Source organism: Vipera ursinii (assembly GCF_947247035.1).
Source record: "Vipera ursinii genome assembly, chromosome: 1".
In the NCBI taxonomy this organism is placed as follows: domain Eukaryota; kingdom Metazoa; phylum Chordata; class Lepidosauria; order Squamata; family Viperidae; genus Vipera; species Vipera ursinii.
Window position 1 is genome coordinate 175,595,261 of NC_139512.1, and position 11,739 is coordinate 175,606,999.

The following is an 11,739-nucleotide window of genomic DNA, read 5'->3' on the forward strand; positions in this document are numbered from 1 at the left end:
GTCATCTAAATTATTCTGCATATGCAGTGGAAGAAGTTGAAGTAAGACTGAGTTGCCATGCAGGTTGGAATGGAAGTAAGAAGGAAAAGGGAGAATTATGTCATATCTGATGGCAAAATGTTTTCAGTTGAGCTGAAATATTATTCTCATGCCACATCCTTCCTGCTGATTGATGACCTTTTGTCATTTTCTAAGCTGCCCAGAGTCGCTTCTATGGTGAAATGGGCAGCGTATACCTTTAATAGATTAATAAACAAATTCCCAATTGTCTTATTTCTAGTATGCTGAAAAGAAAAGAGGTGTTACTTAGACCATCTGTCTGCCTGACAACTGGGGGATCATTCTTATGGATTCTAATTGTCCTGTTGCTTATGGAGCCTGTTTCCATTGAATTCTCTCCCTGTGTGACAGTGAATCCCTGAAAGCAGGGTGGCTTTCCTTTTGTTTATCCTGCCTGCTCTTTGTAGGGAGCAAGGGAAGCTTATCTCCTTTCTGCCAATGGAGTAGCCCTGCTGTACCCATTTGCCTTAGCATTCAGACAATGAAGAATGTTTACTCCTTCCTCAAAGGACAATGAGGGTGGGATCTCAAACGTTTCGCCCATGTGCTCTTGGACCCTGATACGGGAGCCAAAAGCTGACATGTTTCAAGCAACCTAGGGGACATCAAGAGAGTCACAAGTGTTTGCTTTGCCTTTTTTTATGTCACCTTGCCTGAAGGACGTGACTCTGTGAAATGTTGGCCAAGATATCAGAGCGAGGTTTAGCTAAATGTAAATCAATTGCAGGGGAATTTGAGATAAATCTGGGGAGGGAGAAAGGTTTCCAGCTTAAGTACCACTAACAAAGACTGATAAATACTGAATGCAGCAATTGTCTCCAAGACTTTATATGGAAGGGAAACATGGAGATAAAAAAAACTCTTTGTAATTTTAAAAATCACTCATGACTGGAAGTCCTGAGGAAGATAATTAAAATCATCACCTAAGGGTCTGCAGACTTTCTGTTGGATCATGGCTTTCTTCCCCTAATGAAAGATACTTGATTTAAATAGGATTAAGAACTACATATACAGAAACCTATAATTTTAAAGTGTACATGCAGGAGATAACAGTATTCCACTTTTCAAACTCAAAGCCTAATACACGTTTAGTCAAGATTGTGGAATGCTAAAAAAACTATTCAAACATTTTTAGAAGTATATCTTAGCTTTCTTTTCATATTGTTCAACACAGCAGACATGATTTTCCTCTCCTGTTTTGTGTTCACAACCCAACAAGTGAGTCAAGCTAAGATCCAAGGAATGGTTCAGATCTTTCATTCAATCCTAGTGTTTCTTCACCTCTGTTTCGCAACTCTGGCCTAATTTCCTCCCTGAGAAAATTAAGAGAGAAGTCAGTTTATCTACAAGGCCATGCTGGTTAGGAAATTATGGAAATGCAGCTTTCCACCGATCTGGGCTTTATGGCAGATTGGCTAGATGGAAGCCTCTCTTCAGTGCAAAATACATGAAAGCCTGCTTGGAGTTTGCAAAAAAGCATCCGAAGGACTCTCAGACTGTGAGGAACAAGATTCTCTGGTCTGATGAAACACAGTTTGAACTGTTTGGCTGCAATTCTAAACGTTATGCCTGGAGGAAACCAGGCACTGTTCATCACCTGCCTAATATCATCCCAGTAGTGAAGCATGATGGTGGCAGCATCATTTTGTGAGGGCCTTTTTCAGCAGCAGTGACTGGGAGGCTGGCCAGGGTTGAGGGAAAGCCGAATGAAGCAAAGTACAGGGATATCCTCAATGAAAACCTGTTCCACAGTGATCAGGACCTCAAACTGGGCTGAAGGTTCACTTTCCAACATGGCAACGATCCTAAGCACACAGCCAAGAAAACACAGGAATGGCTTAGGGATAACTCTGTGAAGGTCCTAGAGTGGCCCAGCCAGAGCCCTGACTTGAACCCTATTAAACATTTCTGGAGGGGCCTCAATATGTCTATCCACTGACAGTCATCATCCAACCTGACTGAGCTTGAGAGAATTTGCAAAGAAGAATAGCAGAAAATCTCCCAATCCAGATGTGCAAAGCTTGTCACATCAAAAAGTCTCGAGGCTGTAATTGCTGCCAAAGGTGTTTCAACAAAGAGTGAAGGGTCTGAATATTTATGCCAATGTGATATTTCAGTTTTTTCTTTCTAATAAATTTACATTTGTAACATTCTGTTTTCACATTGTCATTATGTGTAGATTAATGAGAGAAAAAACAAATTTCAACAGCTGTAGAATCAGGCTGCAGCATAACAAAACTGACAAAAGCAAAGGGGGTCTGAATACTTTCTGAATCTTGCCTTCAGAAATCATGGGCGCTCCATCACTGGAAGTTTTTAAGAAGAGACTGGACAGCCACTTGTCCGAAATGGTATAAGTTCTCCTGCTTGAGCAGGGGGCTGGACTAGAAGACCTCCAAGATCCCTTCCAGTTCTATTCCCTTCTGAATGCACTGTAACTCATCCAGGTCCATCTGTCATTTTCTGCTGCTCAGATGATCTCTTCTGGAGTTGCAACGCCTCTGAGGTTGGATTACTATGCAGTGCATTTCTTGGAACATCATGAATGGCCCACAAGCCTTTGGAGGTAACACTAACTTGCCCAACTGACTATTCTCTTTTCAGTAAAGGTGGGTTTCATGTAATGATCCTTGTAAAGTCAGAATGTTGCATCCAAGGAAACTGTAAGTGGTCCAATTTAAAACCAAAAAAGCTATTTTAGATGCAGTGAACTAATTCCCCCACATGCTGCTTCCACGATGTACCTCCCAGTGGCGTAGCGTGGGAGGTGCAAGGGGCCCCGGCCGCACCAGGCGCAACATCTGGGGGGGGCACACTCACACTCGCAGCTCTCTGCCCCTGCCTGGCTCACTCACTCTCTCTCACTGCAGTGCTGGCTGTGCGAATCCGATCCGAGCCGCCAGGTCACCGCCCACTGTGGAGGGGGGGGGGTGCCAGGTGTGCGGTGTGGTGCGGAGTCTCTAGTGGAAGAGACTCGAGTGCTAAAATCCACGGGTTAGGGGGTGCAAATTACTTGCCTTGCCCCGGGTGCTGACAACCCACGCTACGCCACTGGTACCTCCCACTAAACTCTTTTTATTATTTTGGCGCTTTCAAATCAATGTTGACTTTTGGTGACTGCCTGGACTAGTCTCTGCTTTTTCTTGGCAAGGTTTTTCAAAAGAGCTTTGCCCTTGTCTTCTTCCTAGGGTTGAGAGAAGGAATGGAACAAGGTTACCCAGCTGGCTTCATGCCTAAGGCAGAACTCATTCCTCTGGTCTGTAGTGCCTTAGCTACTACATCAAACTAGCTCTTCTATCATTCTATTACCAAACTTTTAAATGTGAAATTAAAAGAGCAACTCACTGCAGCTGAAGAGCTATGCTGTTGAGAAACACCCCCCCCCACACACACACACAGATTTCTGCATGTTGCTGCACAGGCATGTAGCTGTGCAGGAGCACATTTGAAATATTCCCAGCATTTGGGATGGGGTGGAGGATAGAAAGAACAAATTACTGAAAAACTAAAAAGTAAAAACAGCTAGCCAAAAAGATGGTAGAAAGGTACAAAGGATGTAAATGTTCAGGCTGTCGAAGGCAAAAGAAACAAAATGGGAGAAGGTGATACCAAAACAGAAGTACAATATTAACAAATCGAAGAAATGAACTGTAAGAGATTTGATGCCCATCCAATGTGTCAGACTACCTACCAGAGTACACTACAATGCTCCCTGCCAGTTATTGCAAATACCAGTTTGGGGGGGAAACCTTTTACACTCTTAAAAAAATAAAGCTGTAAACCCTCCTTTCAAGGTTTTAATTCTCCAGTTCTGAATTTAAATGAGTCTTCCGAGGTGCCTAATTGCAACAAGGATTAGCATTTCTTACAAGTTCTAGTATTAAAAACAACTGAAGACCATTCTGTTTCCCTAATGAAACTGTTCTAGCATCCTGATCATATTTTTATCGTTGTGGTAATCTTAAATGTTCTAAATATGCATTCTATTTAGTTTCATTTATTGATTAGCCCATTAGGCCATATCAACAGAGTTGCAAACACAAATTATTAATAAAATCCTACAAAAACAATTTAAAATGAAATTGGAGTAAAATCAATTGTATTTAGAAATGATTTGTTGTTTATTTTATACAAAAACTATTATATTATCTTACAAATGCAACAAATTAAGAAATCTGAAGTATTTTTTTTCAAATTCCACAATAGATGGGTTGAATGTAGGATGTTTTAAATTCAAATCTCACTGTAGCCATGGTCTTACCAGATAACTTTCATCAAGACTCTTCTGTTTTTCAGCTTCACATATTCACATGGGGTTTTTACTTTAATAACTTTACAGTGTTGTTGTAGGGTATTACTGGTTCTATTTATTTATTTAAAATGTTTTATGCAATCCAAATGGTGTACAAAAGCAGTACACAATAAATTACACAATACATCTAATATATCATTTCATTTTTTTATTTTATCATAGTTCCCAATTTGATAATTATATAAAAACTCAAGACACTTAAAACAATAAATCCAGTAATTAAAACAAGTTATTCAAAGCAACCTAACAGATATCAAAATTAAAACCAGTATCGTTAAAATCAGTTCTAATTTAAAAGAATGGCAAAAGTGATGCAACTTTATTATTTTTTCCCCTTAAATACTGGGAGATTGGAGACCACACACATCTTCTGGGGGAGAACATTCCATCACCTGATGAAGGACTGCACCAGGGAGATCAGACTCAAGTCCACCTTTGCTTTTGAAAATGCATCTATTATGTCTCATCCCAATGTACTTAACCCAGTTACCGCTGTGGGAATAAACTGAAGGAAGATTCCCATATAAACCGCCTTACATTTCTAGAGAAAAATGGGACACAGATATGATAAATAAATATACAGTGTAAATGGCATATGAATTTAACAAGCGTTTATTGGATTGCAGCTAATTAAAATAAGAATGTTCCAAAACAACAGTTCTGTGGCACCCTAAAGACTGCCAATTATTTTTATGACCTAAACTGTCATGGATTACAGTCCACCCCATTAGAGGTTTATCAACAAAAACATATGTTGCAATTAATTTAATTAGTCTTTCAGGTTCTGCTGGTTTTGCTGCGGAGAGATTAACATAGCTATTCTTGTGCAGGATATTCAAATCAAACCAGATGTTTTCTAACAATTATTGAGCTAAATGAAAACTTTATGTGATTGTGGAATTATTGAACTTTCAAGTAAACAAAAGAGATCAAGACTTCCTTTAAAAGCAAAAATTAAATATTAGAAGTATTTAAATGTTTTAGGAGAAATATAAATCTGTGATAAAGACAGGCATTCTGTACAGACAATTGAATATGGATGACAAACATTCTCAATCCTATTTAAGCTAAAACAAATACTACCAGGGATTTTGTAATGTTAAACACAATGGTTCCTACTGAAGACCCCACTATTGATATGTTACTAAAGTAACCCTTCTAAAATAGTTTCATATGACTAAGCTATATGTGGTTACAAAAATATTTTTAACCACAAAGCTTTAGTTTCACCATTTTGCAATTACAAATAAAAGACAACACTGCTTTCTCTCCAAAATCAAACTAAAAGCAAGTCAAATCCTGCCATTAAAAATATATTGCAACATGACATCTGATTATATGCAAAAAATAGAATTGTGTAGATATAAGACTGCAATTATTTGAATACCTCTATTACTTTTAGATGAGAATTTGTTTCATAGATACTATCAAACATGAAGGAGGAGGAGTCTAATGAGGACAACAATAAAATGAGTTTTGTGCAAAGAACAGGAGATTGTTGAATACTTTGTATGTGATTGTAAGAAGATTGTGCAGACAGAATTTTTGAAAGACATAAAAAAGTGGCTATTTGATTCATTGGAATCTTTTAAAAAGCACCGGTTACTAGCAACAAGAAAATGTCAGAATCACAAAAATGAAAAAGTAGTTGAGAACAAAAAGACTCTATGGAGCTTCCAAATTCAAACTGATAAATATTTAGCCCATTATAAGCTAGATATGACTGATTAAAAAGAAACAATGTAAAAGAACAATTCACACTGCTGCAGGTGAAAGCAGAACAGTCAATAAGTAATCAGAAGAAGAAATAAGGAAATATAATGTTCTTTAGACTGGAAAAAGAAATTGTGGTGTCAATAGTGGCTGGTGCCCTTGATGTCATACCAAAAGATCTAGAAAGGTACTTGCATATAACAGGAATAGGCACAATCAAAAGCAGAGACATCACCCTGTCAACAAAAGTGTGTATAGTCAAGGCTATGGTCTTCCAGTTACAATGTATGGCAGTGAAAGTTGGACCATAAGAAAGGCTGAGCGCCAAAGAATTGAAGCCTTTGAACTATGGTGCTGGAGAAGACTCCTGCGAGTCCCTTGGACTGCAAGGCGATCAAACCGGTCAGTCCTAGAGGAGATCAACCCTGACTGCTCTTTAGAAGGCCAGATCCTGAAGCTAAAACTCAAATACTTTGGCCACCTAATGAGAAGGAAGGACTCACTGGAGAAGAGCCTAATGCTGGGAAAGATTGAGGGCACTAGAAGAAGGGGACGACAGAGAATGAGGTGGCTGGATGGAGTCACTGAAGCAGTAGGCGTGAGCTTAAATGGACTCCAGAAGATGGTAGAGGACAGGAAGGCCTGGAGGAACGTTGTCCATAGGGTCGCAATGGGTCGGACACGACTTCGCAACTAACAACAACAACAACAATTTATCTATCTATCTATCTATCTATCTATCTATCTATCTATCTTGCAACCAAGTATATTGTGACAATATAAACTATCCTTGGTCCTTGGGAAGGCTTCATAGTCAAAAGTACCAAATCCAGCCAGGAATATTTGTCTAAACAGCAACCTATCATCCCTCTCATCATCTATTGAAATTTGTGTCCTTAGCAGTGTACCCCTCTGATTTGTTTTTATTCTGCCAATGCTTTCAAATTAAAACAATGAAAATAAAAAATCTTCTCTAAATAAAACTGTTAAAGACTCGGAGCTTCCTGTGCTTTCCAAGCAAGGGAATTCCAAATCTAGAGGCTTCAGCAGAAAATGCTCTGTCTTTCTTATTCACAAACAAGTTCTTCCTGAAAGCTTCCTATGGACATTTTAATTCTCATAACAGGACTTAATGTAGAAGTGCAACCTGAGGCTCTTTCCAGTTCCAGAGCTGCTGCAATAAATAGCCCTCCCTTCCCTATTTCCATATTCCAGAAGCAGAGCAGGTTTAACAAAATAGCCTGGAGTATGCTACAAGAGAACCAGGACGACTTGCCTGGTATTACACTGCCTGCTGGCATGTTCTATGGAATAGAGAATGGCTTTGCCCTAAGAAATAGGGTTAGTCCTGTACCTTTATCACAAACCCAAAACAAACCCTGTGCCTATGTTTGTAAAACTGACTCAAGTGACTCCATCTTCTTCACTTAGAGATTTTGTTCTCTGCATCTTATATAAAGGGGGATGTTAAGAAATGAATACTGTACACTTTTTCTTCCCAGATAGTAAGAAACAAGGAAAAATATGTTGGAGTGACTGGAATTCTGCCATGCTAGTTCATTGTATATTGGTTATTGGGGGTTGTGTCGAAATTCCTGAGATTAATGGCACATCTCCAAACTTAGATGAACTTCCTACTGAATTCAGGAGGTCAACCTATTCTCCAAAGCGCCCGAAGGCAGGACAAGAAGCAATGGATGGAAACTAATCAAGGAGAGAAGCAACCTAGAACTAAGGAGAAACTTCCTGACAGTTAGAACAACTAACCAGTGGAACCACCTGCCAGCAGAAGCTGTGAATGCTTCAACACTGGAAGTTTTTAAGAAGAGACTGGACAGCCATTTGTCTGAAATGGTATAGGGTTTCCTGCCTGAGCAGGGGGTTGGACTAGATGACCTCCAAGGTCCCTTCCAACTTTATTATTATTATTATTGTTATTCTGTTATTCTATTCCATTCTATTCTAAAATGTGCATAGGATTGGGAAGCTAAAGCTGCAAACCTAAATCCTTGAGCTGGGAGATGTTTATGAGGCAATTTGCTCACATTTACACTGCATATTTGACCAAGATCCATGGAGCTAGTTCTTAATCAAGTCTATCTTTCAAGTAATTTCCACCTCCAGATCCCCAGCAGGTTTAAATTATGACAAACAGAAGTCTTCAATATTCTTTACTATAAGCAAAGGAAAATTTTCAGCAGAAATGAATTTTAATAGATCTTTCTAATTCAAGCTGCATTCCTCAAACCATTTCCTTAAATTTTTGGTGTCCTACTAAAGAAATTGAGACCAAGCCACAAACCAGTTTGGTTTGTGAATTTGGATTTAAATATTTCCTGCTGTATGGAAGGTACTTAATCAAATTCTCGTACACATAATTGAGGAGGGAGGTTTTCATGATGAAACAACATGTACAGCACTGTCAACCTTATGAATTTTGCACCGTTTCAAAAACGGTAATATTCTCAAAAGTAAGCAACTGTGAATTTAAAGCACTGGACTGAGTCTTGTATCAAAAACATTTTAAAAGATAAGCCTCAAGTCTATTTCGTTTGTAACCTAAGTGGTTTCAGGTTTATCATTCACAATCCCTATTATTGTGTTTTTTTTCAAAGCATTTGCTATTATTTTGAAAGCCGTCTCTCAAGTGTTTATGATGAAGGGGAGTCTTCTTCGGTAGTTGAGGTAGAAGAACTAAGAATAAAGACATTTTTTCAGGCCACCATGAATGGGAATTTTGGGCCTTCGAAAGGTTATTTCAGGAGGGGCGTAGCAGTTGTATATGCAGAAAATTCCTTTATAGAAAGAAGAGTTAATTTCGAGCACAGCCATATGCTATCCAGGCATCCAGATCCAGATATATCCTGGTTTCTCTCGTTCTCATTCTCGCGGCGTTTTGTGTTTTGTTTTTTTTAAACCAGATTCCTTCTGATTTTTGCCTAGCACAAATCAACACGGTTCTCTCCCTCCACTCTCGGCGCGCCTACGCCTCCCTCTCTTCCATTCAAGAGTCTGAAAGTTTCTTTCAACTTTCCTGCAAGCAGAATCCACCATTACGGAATCCGCCCCCCTCCCGGTCCTCCCCTCCCCTTTGGAAGCTTTTATCTTTCTGACCAATCCTCAACAGAGGTACGGAAGCAACCGATTGCGCGATTGGTCGACTCTTGAGTTCTATGGCCCGCCCACTGTTTGGTTTGTGAATGGGGCGAAGGGGCGGAGTTTCGTGGAATACCAGACGTACACGAATATATATAATCAAAGTGCAGAGACGTCTCTTTTTTTTTTCTCCCTCGTTCTTTATTTTTTGGCTTTTAGGGTGGACGTTGCTCGTTCCAACGGCAGCTGTTGCTGCTGGAGAGAGAGAGAGAGATTTCATTTCCACGCAGAAGGGCGCCGAAGGGATATCGGACTACCCGTGTTTCTGTTGAAAGGATTAAGCACCCTTGCTGGTCACAGCGGAGCGATTGGATTTTATTTTTATTTTATTTTTTGGAACAAAAAAAAAACACAACCCCACCCCCTAACTCCCCAGTGAAAGCACGGCTGAAACGGAGGCGGAACAGTAAGCCAAATTCTGGAATTTCCCAACTTGGAAGGGTCGAGCAGCCAGCTGGGAAGCGGAGCCGGTTAACGGCGGTCGAACTTGTGAACCAGCGTCCCACCCACTCGCCCCCCCCTCCTCCGTGTCCCAAGATTGCTTCGTGGCCGAGCGAAGGCGAAACGCCGCGCTGCCAGGCGCCGTCCAAAGACCTCCTCTCTTCGGTGGAAGAGAAACCCATCGGAGGAGCCTTTTCGGCTTGCAACCCTAAGCAAAGAATTACCACCCAGCCCTTGGCGGGCGATCAAGCAGAGAGCCGGTTTGGCGAGCGATCCGCCTCTTTCACCTCCTCCACCCGAGAGCAAGACTGCTGGAGGAGCGAAGCCAGCCTTGTGCCGCCGCCGCGTAAAGCCTTCTGGCCGCTAGCCTTCGCCGGGGTCCGGGCTGGGCGCCGCCGATGCTTCGAGAGCCCGCCGCCTCTGGGCTGTGAAGACCCCCCGTCCGCCGCTCGCTCCCGCCGGCCGCGCTCCTTGCTTCCCTCGCTGCCGCCTCGGATCATGGATGGAGGAGGGAGAGCGGCCAGGAGGGCCCCTGCTTCCTTGGGCCTGGCCGTCTTCCTGGGCGTCCTGGTCGGGATTCCCTGGGGTTCGGCTGCCCAACCTTCTTACCACGGGGAGAAAGGGATCTCTGTCCCGGACCACGGCTTCTGTCAGCCCATTTCCATCCCTCTCTGCACGGACATCGCCTACAACCAGACCATCCTGCCCAACCTCCTGGGCCACACCAACCAGGAGGACGCCGGGCTGGAAGTCCATCAGTTCTACCCGCTGGTGAAAGTGCAGTGCTCGCCGGAGCTGCGCTTCTTTCTCTGCTCCATGTACGCGCCCGTCTGCACCGTCTTGGAACAGGCCATCCCGCCCTGCCGATCCCTGTGCGAGCGGGCGCGCCAAGGCTGCGAGGCCCTGATGAACAAGTTTGGCTTCCAGTGGCCCGAGCGTCTCCGCTGCGAAAACTTCCCCGTCCACGGCGCAGGTGAGATCTGCGTGGGGCAGAATACGTCGGACGCTTCGGGAGCGGGCGGAGGGGGCCCCGGAAGTGCCACCGTCTATCCCACCCAGTATCTGCCCGATACCCCCTCTCACCCCCTGCGCCCCACCGGCTCTGGCTTCTCCTGCCCACGGCAGCTCAAAGTACCCCCCTACCTGGGCTACCGCTTTTTGGGGGAGAGGGACTGTGGTGCCCCTTGCGAACCAGAACTCCCCAATGGGCTGATGTACTTCAAGGAGGCGGAGGTTCGCTTTGCCCGTCTACTGGTAGGCATCTGGTCAGTCCTGTGCTGTGCCTCCACCCTCTTCACTGTCCTGACCTACCTGGTGGACATGAGACGCTTCAGCTACCCTGAGCGACCCATCATCTTCCTCTCCGGCTGCTATTTCATGGTGGCAGTGGCCTATGTGGCTGGCTTCCTGCTGGAGGACAAAGTGGTCTGTGTGGAACGTTTTTCAGAAGACGGCTACCGCACTGTGGTGCAGGGCACCAAGAAAGAAGGGTGCACCATCCTCTTCATGATCCTCTACTTCTTTGGCATGGCCAGTTCCATCTGGTGGGTGATCCTCTCCCTCACCTGGTTCCTTGCTGCTGGCATGAAGTGGGGCCACGAGGCCATTGAGGCCAATTCCCAGTACTTTCACCTGGCTGCCTGGGCCGTGCCTGCCATCAAAACCATCACCATCTTAGCCATGGGACAGGTGGATGGGGACGTGCTCAGTGGAGTCTGTTACGTGGGCATCTACAGTGTAGATGCACTGCGGGGTTTTGTCTTGGCCCCACTCTTTGTCTACCTCTTCATTGGCACCTCCTTCCTCCTGGCTGGCTTTGTGTCCCTCTTCCGTATACGGACCATCATGAAACATGATGGCACCAAAACTGAAAAGCTGGAGAAGCTCATGGTGAGGATTGGCATTTTTAGTGTCCTCTACACAGTGCCTGCCACCATTGTGTTGGCTTGCTACTTCTATGAGCAGGCCTTCCGGGACACATGGGAGAAAACCTGGCTTCTGCAGAGCTGCAAAAGCTATGCCATTGCTTGCCCCACCAACTTTGCCCCAATGAGTCC

The 11,739-nt window shown here is 43.3% G+C and overlaps 1 protein-coding gene across 1 annotated transcript in view; it reads left to right on the forward strand.

Moving 5' to 3' along the window:
* Window positions 1-9,306: 9,306 nt before the first annotated feature.
* The window catches only part of FZD7 (frizzled class receptor 7), a gene marked incomplete at its 3' end in the record, with an annotated part of 3,378 nt that continues 945 nt past the window's right edge, over window positions 9,307-11,739 (forward strand). Inside the window, exon 1 of the mRNA XM_083369181.1 lies at window positions 9,307-11,735. Coding sequence (XP_083225307.1) covers window positions 10,181-11,735 — 1,555 coding nt within the window. The 5' untranslated portion in view covers window positions 9,307-10,180. The remainder of the gene's footprint in view (window positions 11,736-11,739) is intronic.